Below are 21,851 nucleotides of genomic sequence, written 5' to 3'. Positions count from 1 at the left end.
CAACAGATGGTTATAAGGTGTTATTTCAATTTCTTAGAGAAATTAATGTATTTGAGCACAGAGGACACAGACTGCTGTTTCGCGTGTCATTAGACTGTGGGAGGGAGAATCAGAAATAACTGTGAACATTATTATCTTAAATAAATAACAGTGAAATTCATAAATGTGTCGTCATAATTCATTCATGTGTCATAAATGTTTGTATTTATAAACAACTCTGATGTTTAACAACACTTTTCTATTAATTAATTTAATAACATAAGGATAGTGGACACTCTTGCTGATAATTTCCCACATTTATGTATCTTAACAATTAAGACAATAATAAAAAAAAGCTGTAAATAAACACCACTGGTTAACATTGCATAACATTGCATAACATGCTTGTAAATGTATGTAATCTTGGACCACAAACCAGTCATAAGCGTACGTTTTAATTAAGATTTGTACACATCTGAAAGCTGAATAAATAAGCAAAGGATTCAGCGTTTATATAAGTATAGTTTCCAACTGCATTTGGCGTCAATCCATTTCACTAACCAATGAGATGAGTTGTGGGAGGGATGTTGCGTCGACTAAGCTCCGCCTTGCCTGCATTCTCCACCAGTGTGGCTTAGACAGCAGGGCAACATCTGATGATGTCATTCCCTCTCGCTCACAAAAGTTTGAAGGAGATAGCACTTGCCCCTTTTGCAGCTGGGAGGCCGTTTAATTTAGTATCACTTATCCTGCGGTTGGTTGAGGCTGTCGACTAAATCCCAGTTTTTCTGTCCCTGTTTCAGTGCGTTTCGAGAGGGAGCATTGCTTCAGAGAGGTATCCCCACCCACTCCAACCGCTGGAGCCTAGTTGAGGAAGGTAGCGCACCGTGTGGGTGGAGGCTGAATGTCGCTTGGGGGTGGGGGCGGTGGGGAGTGGCACCAAAACAGCTTGATGTGATGAGGCACACCTGATGTGAATGAAGCCTCATCACCGCCGCTGCTTAAATGCCAGGCGTGCCTCTCCTTGAGAGACCGGTCTCTTCCCTGTGCCTGCACGCTAGTGTCCTGAGAGGGCAGCGTGTGCGGCCTCTGGACTTCATCCCTTACTGGACCCTTCCCTATCGAACACTGTCGCTTCTTCAAGGAATCCCCTGCACGAAGGGGACACCAAATTCCCTGTTTATTTTGGACACTTTCCCCTCCTTTGGACACTTTAATTTTCTTTTATGTTTAATAAAAGCCTCTCCAAGGCCTGACTCTACACCCACTGTGTCTGTCATTTGCTCTTCCCACCACATTCCCTAAAAATGCTGATTTGGGGAACTAACCTTTAGTTGAAAACAATTAGAACTTGTTTCCCCGAGGTGAACGCTTGTAGGAAGGCTGAAATACCCGCATTTTAATGTACTTTTTTTCTTATGGAAGAAATGCGGTTTTTGATGAATTATTTCACTGCCTTCCAGTCTCGATTTACTAAAACTTCAGCTTCTGCATCAACGCAATGCTGACAGTCCATTTTCCCTGGAACTTGGTTTCTCACAATGAATTTCCTTAGGTGCCTTTCGACTGCAGCACATTCATCTGATGTCCAGCTTCTTTTGACTGCAGTTTGTTTGCCTAAGTATACAGAAAAAAAAAAGAATAGTTAAAACATCAGAACTGAAAGAAAACTAAAATCTGAAAGACAAACAGACAGCTATATGAGAAAAAAAAAATCAACATTGTTAAGTAACATTGCCTCTACATGTCTACTAACTTTGTTGGGAGACCATCACAAAGAGTTAGAGGATATTAAGTAGACAGATTTCTAATAAGTTAGTTGACATGTAAGTGTAACATTAATTGTCAACATAATGTTCAAAAAGGACCATCAATATAGTATTACCAATGATTTTGTCATGTACTGATAAACACAGCAACATGACACAGATGGGAACATGCATGTTAAAATACAGGTGCATCTCAAATTGGAATATCCTAAAAGGTTTTTGTTTGCAACTTATTTCAAAAACTGAAACTTTAATATATTCTAGATTTATTGATTAATTACATGTAAAGTTAAACATTCCTTAAGTTTTTTTGTTTTAATTTTGAAGATTAGAACGTACAGCTCAAGTCAAAAATCCAGTATCTCAAAATATTACAATACTTGCAAAGATCAATCAACAAAAAAGGATTTGCAAAACATAAGTTCAAGTTCTTTAGAGTATGTTCATTTATGTACTCAATTCTTGCTCAGCAGCACACAAATGACAGCATCAGTGAGGTGTGGCGTGTAAGTGATCAGCCTGTGGCACTGCTGAGGCACTACTGAACCTTCAGATCGCCTGTATATTGTTGGATCCACTGTTTCTCATCTTTCTCTTGAAAATAGCCCACAGATTCTCAATGGGGTTCCGGTCAGGCATGTTGGCTGGCCAATAAAGCACGGTAATATCATGGTCAGCAAAACAACTTGGAAGTGGTTTTGGCACTGTGGGCAGGTGCTAAAGTCCTGCTGGAAAAGGAAAGCAGCATCTTCATAAAGCTTGTCAGCAGATGAAAGCATAAAATGCTCCAAAATCTCTTGGTAGACGCTACATTGACTTTGCACTTGATACTGTAAAACACAGTGGACCAACACCAGCAGACGTCAAGGCACCCCATAGTATTACTGACTTCAGAATCTTCTCAATGGACTTCTGTGCCTCTCCAGGCTTCCTCCAGACTCTGGGATCATGATTTCAACATGAAATGCAAAAATTACTTTTATCTGAAAAGAGGACTTTGGACCACTGAGCAACATTCCAGTTAATTTTCTTCTAAGCTCAGGTAATATGCTTCTGATGTTGTTTCTGTTTCAGAAGTGGCTTGGTAGTGCTTTTCCTGAAGATGTCCGAGTGTGGAGACTCTTGATGTGCTAACTCCGGCTTCAGCCCACTCCTACTGAAGCTCTCCTAAGTGTTTGAATCGGCTTTGTTTGACAGTATTCTCAAGCTAACAGTCATGCCTGCTGCTTGTGCACCTTTGCCTACTCAATTTCTTTCTTCCAGTCAACTTTGCATTTAATATGCTTTGATAAAGCACTCTCTAAACAGCCACCCCATTTAGTAATGACCTTCTGTAACTTACCCTCTGCGTGGAGGGTGTCAATGGGTGTCTCCTGGACCAATGCCAAGTCAGCAGTCTTCTCCATTAGTGTGGTTTCAAAGAACAAGAGATACCGGGAATTTATACTGTAGGTATGGTCATTTAATGAAACTCAAATGTAAATATTCCAACATTTTGAGACGCTGAATTTGACTTTCATGAGTTGTACGCTCTAATTATCAAAATAGAAAAATCGTTTGAAACGTTTTACTTTACATGTAATGAATCCAGAACATATGAAAGATTTTTTTTTAAGTTACAATAAAAAAAAGTGAAAAAAAAAACCCAACTACGATGATATTAAAATTTTTTGGGATGCACCTGTATATACAGATGAACATATTTGGTGCAGGTTATTTTGTATTGTACGTTTTACAAATCAGGAATACCGTTTAAGGGGAGTGCGGAACTGCAATAAAAATAAAAAAACAATACAAAAAAAAAAACTGACCTTTTTTTTTTACCCATTGAGTTAACATTGTACAACGACACTTCCCCTTTAATAAGGTGCATTATTTGACATTATTCATGGGTCTACAAAAGAACAATGCAGTGTTTGAATTGGTGGCCTTGTTCATGATCTCCCTAAAATAAAAATAAAAATACTCTGTATAGATTCTTAGAATATGCTTGACACAGACATGAGAAATATTCGTATAGAATATTTTAAGTGTGTAGTCTGAAATTTAGTCAGTCATGTCAAAAACAAATATTCTCTGATAAAATAATCCGTACGGAACCAAGGCGAGGTAGTTGCTACCGTCTGAGCTCATTATCTGCAATGTATCGTTTGAATTTGATCTATTCCTAACGCCGATTCCAATAAGATAAAAATCCATTAAAAAGTTATGTCAAACATTTAGATGTCAAATGTATATTCTGTCTTTTTAATGTATTTATTCCTTTCCTTCAGAAAAACAACAACTAGAATAATATAAATGTAAAACCTTAAAATGTTAAAGACTAGTAATAAAATGGAAACAAACAAATCAATTAGCAATAGCATAAACAAAACTGATCAAATGCCAGGTACAACCCAGGCAATGGTTATCTTTCATAAATAAAATATTGATTAGCCCTCATTTCATGAGTTCACACTTGCATATAATTAGGTGAAGTACGTAAAGCATGTTTGGCGTGCTGTCTAGGGAAGGCCTCCGAGCTCGGGAATGGCCCGAACCTAGAGTAGCCTCCCGTATAGGTTTAAAAAGAACTCGGAATGAGGAGATAAGGTGGTGGAGGGATGCTGATAAACCATCAAATTGGTAGAGGCAAGTCAACTGTATTTATATCTGATGTAGATTAACTTGAGTGCGTTCCACTTGTGTTAATTAGGCTAAGTATCTGACGCGCTCCTCCCGAACTTTGTTAATAAAACATTAACTGACTGAATATCTTTCGTAATTTTAATGATTTTCTTTTGTTCTTTGATTAACATTAACGACAGACGGCACGTTTATTAGATGGCTGTCTCTTTAACACTGAACATGCGTTTTCTTTCTCACCTGTTTACGTTCACTTAAGACTAGGGCTGTCAATCGATTAAAATTTTTAATCGCGATTAATCGCATGGTTGTCTTGTGTTAACTCGCGATTAATCGCACATTTTTATCTGTTCTAAATGTACCTTAAATTAACACTTTTTTAAGTTTTTAGTACTCTAATCAACATTGGCATGGATGCTTTAAGCAAATATGTGTTTATTATCAGTGAAACCATACTTGACTAGACTAACTCGTTTCCAATGTCATAGATGTTTTTCAAATAACTTGTTCATGTCTATTAGACACATGAAAAAAAGAACATAGAAACACCTGGTTCCCATTACTTCTCTTTCTTTGCACTGAGCAATTTACTTACACAAGCCTGTTTACATTATTTGCAGGACAGGGCAGCTCACTTCTTCTGAACATGCAAAATCTACATTTATTATTACATTTGTTTGCCTCTCGGTGCCCACATACTGTCATTTGATGCAGCCACGTTCTCAACAAAACTGTTTCCATTGTTTTGATGTAATATTTCTGTTATCAGACAACCAAAGTAATATGAAATAATAACTGAAAAAAAATCCTGAATTATGATCATGATTCAATCACTGAAAAGAATCATTTACCGGCATCTGGACATAAGTCACTATTCCCTGCATTATTATCGTTGTTTTTAACTTCCTGTTTGAATGCCTTCAGGATCCTTTGACTTTTTAGGAGTTTGGCCTGTACTGATTGGAGAGCCTGGTCTCATGCAAATGCGCACTAGCACGACTTTCTGTATCTATTTGGCGTGCTATTAACAAGCTGAAATTAACTTTGGCGTACATATGAAATGCAATTATGCATGTGTTTGACGTGCATTTAATACACCGTTTTCGCTCGTATGTGGCTTTACGCATCAACCCCACAGCAACAATCCTAACGTAGCCCGACTCCGCTTGCATTCATTAAATATGGCAGAAGTGCCGGTGTACGCAAAATGATAAAATACAGAAGTACTTGCGTACCGGCCCACTTCAAGCACTGGAATGAACATAACATCTGTTTTAACCGAAAGCGCTGCTCCACTGCCGCTCGCTGAACAGAGCAGACGCAGATATGAAGAGAGGGAGGTGCGCGCGCATTCATTGGGAGACCTCACGCACGTTCAGCAAAACCGAAGAGCCTCAGAAACTAAATTGGGTTTGTCCAATTATGTGTTTGTGTATTGTTGCTAGACACTTTTCGCTAGGTTGGCAGCACTGCATCCATTTAACTATGGGCTATAGTGGGTCAAACAGAAATGCGCGCTGCGTTAATCGCGCGTTAATAAAATTAGTGCTGTTAAAATTAATTTGCATTAACGCGTTAATGTTGACAGCCCTACTTAAGACCAAAAAACTCTGTTTATGATGATTTACTGACATATTTCGTGCATATTGGTCAATAAATATAAAAGAAAAGTCAGTTACAGTCCAGAACAACCTTTTCTTTATGGAAATACACGGAACTGTTCGAGAACGGACACAGATCGGGAACCCGCATCAGGACCGCAGTTAAAGATCAGCTGTACCATCAATCCACTTTATTTTTCTAAGCTCACCTCTCTTTTTGGCCGACTTTGTTTGCGGTTGCAAATATACTGTGGAAGTAGGTTCCTGAATGGATGTCACACTGTCCTCAGCTTCTGGAATGAATTCATCTGAGTGCAAGAAGAAGTATTTAATGAAATAAAACATATACATTAGCTGCAAGCAACACAAGATTATGATCAATCACGCATAAATTTCAGTCATTTAGGTACGTCCCATTAAATGTTCAGATGTTAAAGTTTGTTTACAAGTTTTTAGTTAGTCATGAGATACGTTACAAAAACAGGTGTGGCATCATGACAATGAACTTGCCAGTTTAGTCTGTGGGAGTTTAGGCAGGACTTTGATACTAAGGACTTTTGACTACTTTAGACTAGGGCTCCAAAAAAAAAAAATCACTACTGTGCAAACAGCCAAATGACGTAATCAGTCCAAGATGACAGCAGCCATATTGGGATCTTTTGGTTTTACTTTTCTATAGTGGAAGTAGAGAGGTGTCATACATTTTTTGTGTGTGTCTATAATTTAAAGTAAAGTTATATCATCGGAACAAGCAATTTACGGTAGGAAATGTATTTAACCTCGTTACATTATGGTATTAACAGTAAAAAAATTACCAGCTTACAAAAAATAAGATACAATTATATAAATCTTTTTATACATTTTTTTTTTTTAAATAAATGCTTGTTTTCTTTCATTCAGGACTTTTGTTTTTTATTGTAGGCCCCATCTATCTGAGCTTATATACCAGACTGTTTCTGTAAAAAACAAACAAAAAACAAAAACATTGTGGATCATTTTGTCAATATTAAATAAAATATTTAAAATGCACTGTTTATTTCAATAGCATGTTCTGTTTAACCAATAATTGTGTTTTGAAAAGCTTTAATTTAATAAAAAAAAATAAAATTGCTTATAAATCTCTTATCAATATTATCACCTAATATTTGTGTCAATCTCGCTTTGTAGCATATATATATATATAGTGTGTAGAATGCTTTACATTAGGATTAGTTTGAAACTAAATGTAATACAACCATGTTAAATTGTGTGAAGTTAAAGTGAAAATAAAAGTCTGTGGCATCCAACCTGTCTTCAAATTGAACATAAGAACAGCAATAAATACTTAAAGCAATAAAAACTAAGACTCCAACTGAGTTAACTGATTTATGAGAAAAATAAAACAATGTTATAACCTATTCACAAGATGTTTTATTGACTATTTTTTCTTTTTTTGTTTTAAACTCTGAGCGATCATTTCATGAGACATTGTGTTTCTATTATGGTTTTTCTAAATGAATTCAAGTATTTTTCTTCATGTTTAATGCTGGAAATATTAAAAATGAAAAGATCATTGATTCACATGCTGCTTGATCTAAGGCGAATATAGTTACCACACTACAAATTAAAGTGTAAAAACACATTTACTGTTTTTATTTTATCATCAAGTTGACAATTTTTTGTAGGCTGAGACTTGCATGCTACAAATAATGAATGGACTTACACGTTAAATAAATGTTTGTCTTTTAAATCAATTACTAACAAAAAGACATTTGTTAAAGGCACACTGATGTTTGTTAGTCCGTTAAATGCAGGTGTATAAAGAAAACAGCAACAATACCTTGTTAAAATATGACAGCCTATTTTATTCATATAGAAAACTACCCCGTCAGAATCACACAAGGCCCCCCAGTAGCTAGTCCTGGTGCCGGGACGGAGTGTTATTATCGGCTATGGTCCATTACTGAACCGACAACCGAATCGTCCTCGTCCGCATGGCGATGCTTCGTAGAAAGGACTAATTCGGCACCCGTAGCCATTACCACCAAAAATGTGATTCAATATTTTTGTCAACTTATTTTCTTTCAATTATGATTGGTTTTGTATTCTGTATTAAATACACCGCACAAAAAATAAAACACTGAAAGTTAAACGCTGATCCAATTTGCATCAAGTTAAATTACAGCAACATCGGATGTGTGATACATAATATCCAACAGAATCTCAAATGGATTCAAGTCTGTGGAACGTAAGGGCAATGCCATGGTCATCTAAATACTGCACACTCTAGCCATTTGAGGTGGAGCATTATCATGCACCAGAAGGAACCCTGCACCAATGTAAGGTCTGACAGCGATTCTGAGGATTTCAGACAGTGATAAGAACCCTAACCCTAGGCTCAGATCAATGAGGCCTACGAACAACCATTTTCAAAAATAAACACAAAACCAGTCCTTACTGAATGAAAACAAGCTGACAAAAAGATTGATACCAATATTTGCTGAGAATATTGCATAAGAGATTTAAGCTATTTTTTGTGCCCTGGCCATTTTTAACCGAGAATGCAACAAGTGTTAGAGATTTGAACACAACCTAAGGGTTAAATATAAATTAGGCCAAATGTCCACCAGTTTTTTTGTTTTTGTTTTTTTTCTCTGAGGTTAGCACATTTTGTCAATTTTTTTTAAATTAGAGCCACGTTTTATAGAGTAACTTTTTTTTTTAATGCTGAGCACTCAGGTGTTGTTTTTTGTTTTTTTCCCCTGGCACAGAGAGTTGAAGAATGTTCAACTTTGGGTAAAACACAACGCTAATCACTGTCAATTTGTAGTCAGCTAACAAAATCACACAGGGATCGTACTGGTGCTTGAATTCCTTGAAAATGCTTGAATTTTAAATGTAGTGTTTTCAAGGTTTGAAAAATGCTTGGATTTTGGATACAGTGCTTGAAAGTGCAGCTGCATTGGTTTCATATTAATTCGCTTTCATTCTAAACAATTATTTTTTGTTATGCTTATGCTTTAATGCCTCTGATGGAACAGAGCGAGAGATAAAACATGGCGGGAGGTTGTTGCATGACAAATACAAATTATGTTTGAAACGAGAACTCTGGGCTCACAAAAACCGCCAGTCCGACATCCCTGGGCTATTTTAGTCAACTACCAAAATGTTTGACCGGACTGCCCGACAGGCTATCATAAAGTAGAGGGCTTAACTCCTTAATTTAGTTGTATCAAATTTAAGGGCATAAAAAGTTTGTTAATTTTAATAGAATATGAAAATACTTATTAATAATTAATAATAATTTAAAGAGGTCTTACAGTTGGGGATGGAAAGACTAGAATCACAAAGGGCTGGATAAAACTTCAAAAGGCAATGATGCACACTTCAAAGTCAAAACGCGGCACGGATGTCTTTATATGAATATATCTGAAGAGAACCAACTGTCCTCAGAAACGTGTTGTGGGCACTGATCTATAATGAAGAACATTATATCATCATTATATAGATCAGTAGTCTTTGCCATTTTAATTACCATCCCTGGTAAAACTGCCTTAATGCTGCTTTGTGTACAGCTATTACTAGGGAAAGCGTAATATTTCACCACCTTAGCATCCAAGATGTTAGTACTTAAAGATTACATGTAAATATATTGTATACAATTATGTTAGTTTTTTTGTTTACCTGGATGTAAGCACAGTGCAGTGTTAATGCTTAAACTGCATTTACAATGTTTAAAGTGGCTGACAATAATAAATATTGTTGGTCATTATGGTGGTACTTGGAAAGCCAGCTGTCGAGTCACAGCCCTGATGAATGTAAAAGCTGGGTATGGAGCACAAGACATTGAAAAAGCTGGAAGATGAGATGCAAATGGTATATTTTAGTAGTGTCAAAATTAGCAAAATAACATGTGGTTCATTTTTTCTAGATTACCACAGTAAAAATATTTAATGCAATAAAAACAGGGGCAGGGCTAGGGTTAGCCATCCCCATTTACAACTTTTGCCTCTGTCTATTTTATTTATTTTATGAGATGCAGAACGTCTTTACGAGCACATCAAACGAGAGGCGTTTCAAACGCACACTAACTTCGCCTCCACGCCAGGCTCGACTCGGCCTGTATCATTTCATATCAAACTACAAAAGAAACTATGTGCATGCAATGTTATATGTCATCGGTTAAGGAATTAAGTTCCAAAAAAGGGGATTAAGCTGCCTTAAAACTGTGCATGACATAAGTTCTATATGCATCACATTAAAAACATCTATGAAATTGTAAAAACTGTCCTGAGGCTCCCCAGCATCATCTCCCTCATCTAAATCACCCCATTACACTCTCAGCTCTTCCATAGAGACTAAGTAAAAAAAAACAACCAAAAAAAAAAACTAAAAGGTCATGTACAGCAGCCGTATTTAAATAACAACAGCTGTTTTGATGTGTTAAAAATGACATTAACTTTTGTAGCTTTAAGGATTTCTTTAAAAATGTATTTAGAATTTAGTATTTGATAACTTTATACAATTTTTGTACATATCTGCTGAAGGGCACAGGTAGCTAAATATTTAACTTATTATAATGGGTTTATTTTAGTGGTGGGCCGTTATCGGCGTTAAAAGGATAGTTCACCCAAAAATGAAAATTTGATGTTTATCTGCTTACCCCCAATGCATCCAAGATGTAGGTGACTCAGTTTCCTCAGAAGAATACAAACGAAGATTTTTTACGAAAACCGGTGCTGTCTGCCAGCCTTATCATGGGTGTGGATGGGCACCAGACCTTTAAAAGTAAACAAAAACATGCACAGACAAATCCAAATTACACCCTGCGACTCGTGACGATACATTGATGTCTTAAGACACGAAACGATCGGTTTTTGAGAGAAACTGAACAGTATTTATATCATTTTTTACCTTTGATACACAGCCACGTCCATCTGTAATGTGCACGAGTTTGGCATTAGTCACGTCACATGAGCACGCGCTCTAGCGTAGAATACGCAAACGCCGGAAGGGGAAATCAGTGAAAAGTCCCGGACGAGTTTGAGCAAACTAATGTAATCTTTTAGCTTTAAATCAGTTTAAACAATCAGGATAAGCGCAAGTATTTACCATTTTGAATAGCCGCTATATCCACAATCTCTGTGCTCTGCGTAAACAATGAGTGTCGTATACATGCGACAGATCGCTTCCGGCGTTTGCGTATTCTACCACAGAGCGCGTGCTCATGTGACGTGACTGATGCCGAACGCTTACTCAGGAGAGATGGACGTGGCGTTGTAACAAAGCAGCTTGTAAAGTGTTGAATTCTACCTGCAATAAGTTCAGTTTAAATAATGACAGGTGCTGTTCCAATTAATTAAAATCACTTTGAATGAGATCCATACGTGAGGGCCCCATAAGGCCAAGACTAGAAATGTGTGTGTGTATAAGGACCTCATAAGGCCAAGACTAGAAATGTGTGTGTGTATAAGGACCCCATAAGGCCAAGACTAGAAATGTGTGTGTGTATAAGGACCTCATAAGGCCAAGACTAGAAATGTGTGTGTGTATAAGGACCTCATAAGGCCAAGACTAGAAATGTGTGTGTGTATAAGGACCCCATAAGGCCAAGACTAGAAATGTGTGTGTGTATAAGGACCTCATAAGGCCAAGACTAGAAATGTGTGTGTGTATAAGGACCCCATAAGGCCAAGACTAGAAATGTGTGTGTGTATAAGGACCTCATAAGGCCAAGACTAGAAATGTGTGTGTGTATAAGGACCTCATAAGGCCAAGACTAGAAATGTGTGTGTGTATAAGGACCCCATAAGGTCAAGACTAGAAATGTGTGTGTGACGCTTAACCTGACAGAAACCTTTCTAGTTTTACTGTCCTGCTGCACACTAACTGTTTCCTCAATCAGAACTCTAACATATCACCCAATGATGAAAAACATAGTGTGAACCTGTTTCTTTAATAGAAACTATGAAATCTAAGAGCTCAATAGTTTGAGATGATTGTCTACATTACTCTTTTACCTGTGTGATTTCATCATCCATTTTGGGGTCATCATTGGATGGGTGATCTGTTGGGGACGAGTCGGTCTGTAGAGCAGAAGACTGCTTCTTTGGACCCTGCAAATCAGACAAAAACAGAACAAGAACCTGTGAAGAACTGACAATTGTAATGTATTCAGGCATTTACAAGAGACACATGTTATCTCATGTAAAAACAGTCTCTCAACTAGCATATAGTTGAAATCTAAACCCATTTACAGATCCTTCCTAGAGCTAACAGCTAGTGTCACAGCAACATTTAATATCGTGCAATGGATTACATCTAAAATACTCAACCTGAACATGTAGCAGCTTGTAAAGTGTTGAATTCTACCTGCAATAAGTTCAGTTTAAATAATGACAGGTGCTGTTCCAATTAATTAAAATCACTTTGAATGAGATCCATACGTGAGGGCCCCATAAGGCCAAGACTAGAAATGTGTGTGTGTATAAGGACCTCATAAGGCCAAGACTAGAAATGTGTGTGTGTGAACTTAACTGTAAAATCATTACTTTGGGTTGAGGGCCTCATAAGGCCAAGACTAGAAATGTGTGTGTGTATAAGGACCCCATAAGGCCAAGACTAGAAATGTGTGTGTGAACTTAACTGTAAAATCATTACTTTGGGTTGAGGGCCCCATAAGGTCAAGACTAGAAATGTGTGTGTGTATAAGGACCTCATAAGGCCAAGACTAGAAATGTGTGTGTGTATAAGGACCTCATAAGGCCAAGACTAGAAATGTGTGTGTGTATAAGGGCCCCATAAGGTCAAGACTAGAAATGTGTGTGTGACGCTTAACCTGACAGAAACCTTTCTAGTTTTACTGTCCTGCTGCACCCTAACTGTTTCCTCAATCAGAACTCTAACATATCACCCAATGATGATAAACTTAGTGTAAACCTGTTTCTTTAATAGAAACTATGAAATCTAAGAGCTCAATAGTTTGAGATGATTGTCTACATTACTCTTTTACCTGTGTGATTTCATCATCCATTTTGGGGTCATCATTGGATGGGTGATCTGTTGGGGACGAATCGGTCTGTTGAGGAGAAGACTGCTTCTTTGGACCCTGCAAATCAGACAAAAACAGAACAAGAACCTGTGAAGAACTGACAATTGTAATGTATTCAGGCATTTACAAGAGACACATGTTATCTCATGTAAAAACAGTCTCTCAACTAGCATATAGTTGAAATCTAAACCCATTTACAGATCCTTCCTAGAGCTAACAGCTAGTGTCACAGCAACATTTAATATCGTGCAATGGATTACATCTAAAATACTCAACCTGAACATGTAGCAGCTTGTAAAGTGTTGAATTCTACCTGCAATAAGTTCAGTTTAAATAATGACAGGTGCTGTTCCAATTAATTAAAATCACTTTGAATGAGATCCATACGTGAGGGCCCCATAAGGCCAAGACTAGAAATGTGTGTGTGTATAAGGACCTCATAAGGCCAAGACTAGAAATGTGTGTGTGTGAACTTAACTGTAAAATCATTACTTTGGGTTGAGGGCCCCATAAGGCCAAGACTAGAAATGTGTGTGTGTATAAGGACCCCATAAGGTCAAGACTAGAAATGTGTGTGTGACGCTTAACCTGACAGAAACCTTTCTAGTTTTACTGTCCTGCTGCACACTAACTGTTTCCTCAATCAGAACTCTAACATATCACCCAATGATGAAAAACATAGTGTGAACCTGTTTCTTTAATAGAAACTATGAAATCTAAGAGCTCAATAGTTTGAGATGATTGTCTACATTACTCTTTTACCTGTGTGATTTCATCATCCATTTTGGGGTCATCATTGGATGGGTGATCTGTTGGGGACGAGTCGGTCTGTAGAGCAGAAGACTGCTTCTTTGGACCCTGCAAATCAGACAAAAACAGAACAAGAACCTGTGAAGAACTGACAATTGTAATGTATTCAGGCATTTACAAGAGACACATGTTATCTCATGTAAAAACAGTCTCTCAACTAGCATATAGTTGAAATCTAAACCCATTTACAGATCCTTCCTAGAGCTAACAGCTAGTGTCACAGCAACATTTAATATCGTGCAATGGATTACATCTAAAATACTCAACCTGAACATGTAGCAGCTTGTAAAGTGTTGAATTCTACCTGCAATAAGTTCAGTTTAAATAATGACAGGTGCTGTTCCAATTAATTAAAATCACTTTGAATGAGATCCATACGTGAGGGCCCCATAAGGCCAAGACTAGAAATGTGTGTGTATAAGGACCCCATAAGGTCAAGACTAGAAATGTGTGTGTGTGAACTTAACTGTAAAATCATTACTTTGGGTTGAGGGCCTCATAAGGCCAAGACTAGAAATGTGTGTGTGTATAAGGACCCCATAAGGCCAAGACTAGAAATGTGTGTGTGACGCTTAACCTGACAGAAACCTTTCTAGTTTTACTGTCCTGCTGCACCCTAACTGTTTCCTCAATCAGAACTCTAACATATCACCCAATGATGATAAACTTAGTGTAAACCTGTTTCTTTAATAGAAACTATGAAATCTAAGAGCTCAATAGTTTGAGATGATTGTCTACATTACTCTTTTACCTGTGTGATTTCATCATCCATTTTGGGGTCATCATTGGATGGGTGATCTGTTGGGGACGAATCGGTCTGTTGAGGAGAAGACTGCTTCTTTGGACCCTGCAAATCAGACAAAAACAGAACAAGAACCTGTGAAGAACTGACAATTGTAATGTATTCAGGCATTTACAAGAGACACATGTTATCTCATGTAAAAACAGTCTCTCAACTAGCATATAGTTGAAATCTAAACCCATTTACAGATCCTTCCTAGAGCTAACAGCTAGTGTCACAGCAACATTTAATATCGTGCAATGAATTACATCTAAAATACTCAACCTGAACATGTAGCAGCTTGTAAAGTGTTGAATTCTACCTGCAATAAGTTCAGTTTAAATAATGACAGGTGCTGTTCCAATTAATTAAAATCACTTTGAATGAGATCCATACGTGAGGGCCCCATAAGGCCAAGACTAGAAATGTGTGTGTGTATAAGGACCTCATAAGGCCAAGACTAGAAATGTGTGTGTGTGAACTTAACTGTAAAATCATTACTTTGGGTTGAGGGCCCCATAAGGCCAAGACTAGAAATGTGTGTGTGTATAAGGACCCCATAAGGTCAAGACTAGAAATGTGTGTGTGACGCTTAACCTGACAGAAACCTTTCTAGTTTTACTGTCCTGCTGCACACTAACTGTTTCCTCAATCAGAACTCTAACATATCACCCAATGATGAAAAACATAGTGTGAACCTGTTTCTTTAATAGAAACTATGAAATCTAAGAGCTCAATAGTTTGAGATGATTGTCTACATTACTCTTTTACCTGTGTGATTTCATCATCCATTTTGGGGTCATCATTGGATGGGTGATCTGTTGGGGACGAATCGGTCTGTAGAGCAGAAGACTGCTTCTTTGGACCCTGCAAATCAGACAAAAACAGAACAAGAACCTGTGAAGAACTGACAATTGTAATGTATTCAGGCATTTACAAGAGACACATGTTATCTCATGTAAAAACAGTCTCTCAACTAGCATATAGTTGAAATCTAAACCCATTTACAGATCCTTCCTAGAGCTAACAGCTAGTGTCACAGCAACATTTAATATCGTGCAATGGATTACATCTCAAATACTCAACCTGAACATGTAGCAGCTTGTAAAGTGTTGAATTCTACCTGCAATAAGTTCAGTTTAAATAATGACAGGTGCTGTTCCAATTAATTAAAATCACTTTGAATGAGATCCATACGTGAGGGCCCCATAAGGCCAAGACTAGAAATGTGTGTGTGTATAAGGACCCCATAAGGCCAAGACTAGAAATGTGTGTGTGTATAAGGACCCCATAAGGCCAAGACTAGAAATGTGTGTGTGTATAAGGACCCCATAAGGCCAAGACTAGAAATGTGTGTGTGAACTTAACTGTAAAATCATTACTTTGGGTTGAGGGCCCCATAAGGTCAAGACTAGAAATGTGTGTGTGACGCTTAACCTGACAGAAACCTTTCTAGTTTTACTGTCCTGCTGCACACTAACTGTTTCCTCAATCAGAACTCTAACATATCACCCAATGATGATAAACTTAGTGTAAACCTGTTTCTTTAATAGAAACTATGAAATCTAAGAGCTCAATAGTTTGAGATGATTGTCTACATTACTCTTTTACCTGTGTGATTTCATCATCCATTTTGGGGTCATCATTGGATGGGTGATCTGTTGGGGACGAGTCGGTCTGTAGAGCAGAAGACTGCTTCTTTGGACCCTGCAAATCAGACAAAAAAAAAGTAAATTTCTGTGTGTGTGTGTGTGTATATATATATATATATATATATATATATATATATATATATATACATACACACATACATACATATACACACACCCAAAAAAGTAGTTGTGTTAGTCTAACTCACCTTGTTACGCCATGGCCATTGTGCATCACCATAGTTATATTCAATTTCACTTCCGATTTCAATTCTTTTCATGGCAAATAGACACAAATGGGGCCTGTTATTTACTATGATTTTTTTCATAGAGCAGTTGGGAGATTTGTGATTGTCATTGCATAGTCTTCCCAGAGAGCCATCTTCTTTGGATGCATCAATACTAAAAGGTATAAAAAAAAAACTTTGTAAGTTCATTTAAAGAAAAACCCTTTAAATATTTAAATATCATGTGCACAAATGGTCAGATTACACGAAAGAGACATTTAAATTACACATCAACTGTAACTGTAAGACATACAAAGCAGAAAGTCCTAATCAACAAAAGTGCTTATCATCAGCCTAAAATGTTAAAGTCGCCCTGTAGTGAAACTCAAGTTTTGAATGTTGATAATGTACAGCGTATTGCTCCAAATACCATTGCGGAGTATATTAACTTAAAACTGCCGAGTACCACAGAACAGGCAGAAAAACATTAAAATCACCCATAGAATTGAGTACACAGGGGCTGTATTATCGGAATTAACTGCTGATTATGCTTTTGCTCATTAACTATTCAGAAGTGTGTTGCATGGCATACATGTTTCCCAGATGTCTCAAAACATGCATCTGTACATACTTACCACCAGTGACGTTGCTGCCACTCAAAATCAAATAGAAATGTACTCTGTAACTCTGTGTAGTGTCTCGCCTGGAATTCCTCTGCAGCAACGAGTTCCCCCTTGTATTCCAAGACAAAAGCTCCCGGTTCAACAGGCTGGTTAGCAAATACTCCTCTACCTATAAAGACATAATTAGAAAGACACTTAATTTGGGGAAAAAGTTGTTGCCTTGACACTTTTGGAGGTGAAACTAGGGATTCAGAGTATTAACCGAATGTAAACAAATAGGAAAGAAAGAAAGAAAGAAAGAAAGAAAGAAAGAAAGAAAGAAAGAAAGAAAGAAAGAAAGAAAACTCTACTAATTTACCATTTACAACTACAATGGTATACATTATTATGTAAGTGTATGCAAATGAGAGGTACTGATAAATTCACATCAACATACCTTTGTTTCTATCTATATATCTTTCCACAAACTCTGGTTTGTCACATGAAGACAAAATATAGGTCCTTGCTTCGTCAGCAGGCCGTATCCTCTTTCTTCTTTTGGACATTATAGCTTTTTATAAAATAAAATACAGACACATCCACAAAGAAAAAGTATGAATTTAGCATGAGAGACAGAAACAAGCAAATTCAAGTCATTAATATTCAAGTGGAGCTGTCACTGGCATTAATGTATCAACTAACATAATCAACAATACATATATTAAAGCATTAATTAATCTTAACTAATGTTAATTATATTAAAATACAGTCGTTCATTGTTAGGTCAAGTTAATTCACAGAACATTATTTAATGTTAACAAGCACAACTTTTGATTTTAATAATGCATTAGTAGATATTGAAATTTACATTAAGATTAATAAATGCTGTAGTAGTATTGTTATTCTTAGTTCATGTTAACAAAAGTAACTAACTAATGAAACTTACTGTAAAGTGTTACCAACAAATACGTAGTCAAATTATCAACTGCAATAAAACATGCTTCTTTCTTCTGCTGTCAACACCATTATTAGTCTAGAGCTAAGATTAGCAAGCTAACGCTAGCGATCTGAATAAACTAGCACATCATTATTATTAACCATCAATTTCATACGTTACAAAATGGAGAAAGCATTTGAACGAAACTACATCATGTACAAAGTCAAATAACATAAACCTACCTGTTATTCACCTGAAGAGATTCTTCCGTTTACATCCACTTGAAAATGCAGAAATCCAGAAAAGTCCGTCTTTCCATGTGCTATTAACAACGAGCGATCTCAGTACAATGGTCACTTTACTTCATTAAGCACCATTCTACTGATATGAGTAGGAATTGACACAAAACTACATCAAATGTACAGTCAAATAATATAAACCTAACTTACCTACTGCTCTCAAGAAGAGTGAAGTTCGTCTGTTCGACGTTAAACCGCATTGAACTTCCGGTTGATAACGCGCGTAACCGAATATAAACGACCCCTTCCTTTCCGTGAACTATTAGCAATTAGCCGTGTGATTAAAAAGGTATTTCATTAAGCATCGTTCTGTTGATGTGGGTAGTAATTGACACGAAACTCAAATGCAGTAAACTAATATAAACCTACCTGTTGCTCACATTAAGTATTTTTTCCCTTGGTACAGAGTTGAAACACGTTAAATTATAGATGTAAAATAAGGAATTAACACTGTCAATCACAGAAACTAAACAGCTCCTCCCTTTCCGTGAGCTAAAATAACACACACTTCCGGTAGTGTGTATCTGCGGCACTACCGCACTTTGAGATATGGGGGCGATAGAGAGCGCAAACACACATACACACAGAACCATACTTTGTCACCTTGTGGGGAAAGTGAAAAAAAGGCATGAGACACATCAGGAGAGGCTTATGAGGCTGTTTAAATGAAAATCGGTGTGGGGCCCACTATTTTGGGCCCCACAAGGCTGTTGGACCCCACACTGTTGGTGGGCTCCTTGTCACCGGGCCCAACAAAGTAAGAAATACAAGTACACACGCACGCACGCGCACACACACACACACACACACACACACACACACACTCACACGCACGCACGCACGCACGCACGCACGCACTCACACACACACACACACACACACACACACACACACACACACACACACACTCACACGCACGCACGCACGCACGCACTCACACACACACACACACACACACACACACACACACACACACACACACACACACACACAGATTCTGCTCCTCCCTCACATCTGACACCATTTCAAACATGACTGTTCACTTTATCATTGCTCTTCCTGTTGTGTGTGTTTGTTTGTTCTTGTATTGTGTTCCTGAGAGTAATTAAAAACATTTAAAACAATTACAATGATGCATAAATTCCCATATTTTATGTGCACCGGTATACAGGTTTATGACAATGTCTTGATTAAGAAATAATGAGAGCCATCATGTTGAAGTCTTGGGTAGTGCTCAGACTTTAAGTCACCTGAGATTGAGTCCCAGCAGCTCCTCATTTAACGCTCCCTGTCTCTCCTCAACTGTCCTGCCAAATAAAGTCAAAAATAAAAACAATAAGGAAAATATTAAACATGGTCAAGGAAATACATTTTCATTCTCATAACAATTTCATTAACTTCAATGTTTCAGTGATGGATAATTAGTGAAATGTTTCAATGGTTAATTTACGTCCTGCATTGTGTGTGAATAAGCCGGTTTAGATGGTGTAAATCTTAAGGTGTTGTTAGATGAGCTCCAGCAGTGTTCAGCGTTCATCGCACTGCAAAAATAAGCTCAGCACCGGATCTCGAGCAGCACGCCTGGGATGTCATTTCCACTAATTCAGTTGAAGTCTGACTGATAAGACTGATAATTCAATTAAGGGGGGAAGTAGATCAATCAACAGATGAATTAAGGATTCATCTTTAACTCAAGTATCTCCGTAGCTTCGTGAACCAGAGCGTCATCATGGACAGCAGCCTAACACTGATGTTCAGATGCTTCAGCGTCGTCCTCTGCTCTGAGGATCTCTCATATCTGACACATTCACTCTCCGCTCCATTTGAACAGTTTTGAAGTTTGATTCATTCAATAAGAAGTGAATTTGAAACCCTGAGCCCCAACTCAGATTCTGAGACTCAACAAATGAGTGTAACGTTTCAAAGTGCATCTGCTTTCACCAGGCAAATGAATGGGCTTTAAACATTGATTTATTTATTTACAACTTTAGCTTATTTCCACAAGTTGATATGATTCATGAGGGTCTTAATGAGAAGTCTAAAACATACTTTGGTTAAAATTTCTCAATGGTAGTGTAAAAAACACTCTTTTTGGGTAAATGAGGACTGCTATGTTCATTATTACATCAGAACACCTCAATCGGAGACATTCTTGTCTTCCTCTGCACCTGAGTCACACAATGGCAATCGGATTTGGACAGTTTCAGCTCGGTGAGGGCGGGGCTAAGGTAAGACGCTCATGTCAATCAACTATCGTGGGAGGGGCCTCTGTCTGTGTTTCATCACAATGACAAGAAGCTGAGAATGAGCTGATTTTAAAAAGGGGACATTATTTTTAAAGATAAAAAATACCACTTGGTGTATTTTTATCATTGTAGGGTGGTTGTGCACACAATAATGTTCAAACAACATGGAAAGGTTAGTTTTGCATCCAGTGACCCTTTTAAACCATGTATCTTGTGTGCTTTATATTGAAATCCCTGATTGTTACTAAATTACAGATCATACTGTTGTGTTCTGGTGGTTAAACCAGTTTTCTCATTACATATGTGACCCTGGACCACAAAACCAGCCAAAAGTAGCATGGGTATATTTGTAGCAATATTGTATGGGTAAAAATTATTTTTATTTAATGCCAAAAAACATTGGGATAATAAGTAAGGATCCTGTTCCATGAAGATTATTTGTGAATTTTCAACCGTAAATATTTCAAAGCTTAATTTGTGATTAGTGATATGCTCATTCGGACAACTTTAAAGGCGATTTTCTCAATATTTAGATTTTTTTCCCCCAGCCTGCAGATTTTCAAATAGTTGTATATCTCGAACCAAATGTCCTATCTTAACAAAACATACATCAGTGGAAAGCTTATTTATTCAGCTTTCAGATTATGTATAAATCTAAATGAAACAAAACTGACCCTTATGACTGGTTTTGTGGTCAAGGGCCACATATTACAAAGATTGTTTGTTTTGAAACAATGTGGAAAGATGTACACCTCCAATCAAAGAAAGCATGAGAGCTGGGGGGTGTTTCATAAAACAAGTTCACCAAATAAGCCAGGCTTATTTCAGTTAGTCTGACTCATTTTGATCCAAATAAAGTGACAATCAGTCAGACTAACTGAAATGGCTTATTTGGTAAACTTGTGAAACACCCCCCACTTACACTTTCTTTTATGCCTATGTCTGCCACGGAATAAAAATATACACCATTGTGAGTTTTTGTTTTGCAATTTCCAATTTTTTTCACAGAATTGTTCGTTTACATTTTGTAATTATGCTTTTTTTTCCCTCAGAATTCTTCATGATAGAATTGTGAGATGAAAAGTCACAATTAACTTTTTAATATTTTTTATTCCGTGGCTGAAATTATATTTCATATGTTCCGGTAAGTTATATGGCAGTTTCATAGCCTCATTAGGGTTACATGACCTGCTTGATTTAATCCTCACCACATACAGGACTTGCTTTGTAAGTGTTATTTCCGCGTTTTTGTTGTAGTCTCTTGCCGCTACTTCGTCTCGTAAACACATTAATCCT

General features: G+C 37.3%; 1 protein-coding gene and 1 long non-coding RNA gene across 2 annotated transcripts; both read right to left on the bottom strand.

Moving 5' to 3' along the window:
- Positions 1-946: 946 nt before the first annotated feature.
- On the bottom strand, positions 947-12,072 carry LOC141340276 (uncharacterized). The gene is made up of 4 exons (XR_012356547.1): positions 11,974-12,072; positions 10,617-10,733; positions 6,184-6,282; positions 947-1,596 (listed from the first exon to the last, which is right to left on the bottom strand). It is a non-coding gene; the product is annotated as an uncharacterized lncRNA (long non-coding RNA).
- A 3,282-nt stretch (positions 12,073-15,354) lies between these two features.
- On the bottom strand, positions 15,355-19,045 carry LOC141340825 (N-lysine methyltransferase KMT5A-A-like). Its single transcript, XM_073845912.1, has 5 exons — positions 17,531-19,045; positions 17,107-17,263; positions 16,454-16,646; positions 16,207-16,302; positions 15,355-15,462 (listed from the first exon to the last, which is right to left on the bottom strand). The coding sequence occupies exons 1-5, from the start codon at positions 17,637-17,639 to the stop codon at positions 15,355-15,357; spliced, it is 663 nt and encodes a 220-aa protein (XP_073702013.1). The 5' UTR covers positions 17,640-19,045.
- Between the last annotated feature and the right edge of the window lie 2,806 nt (positions 19,046-21,851).

The sequence above is a fragment of the Garra rufa genome, chromosome 8 (genome assembly GCF_049309525.1).
Source record: "Garra rufa chromosome 8, GarRuf1.0, whole genome shotgun sequence".
Taxonomy (NCBI): Eukaryota; Metazoa; Chordata; class Actinopteri; order Cypriniformes; family Cyprinidae; genus Garra; species Garra rufa.
Note: the sequence above shows the minus strand (reverse complement) of the source record. Positions and strands in the feature narration are given on the sequence as shown.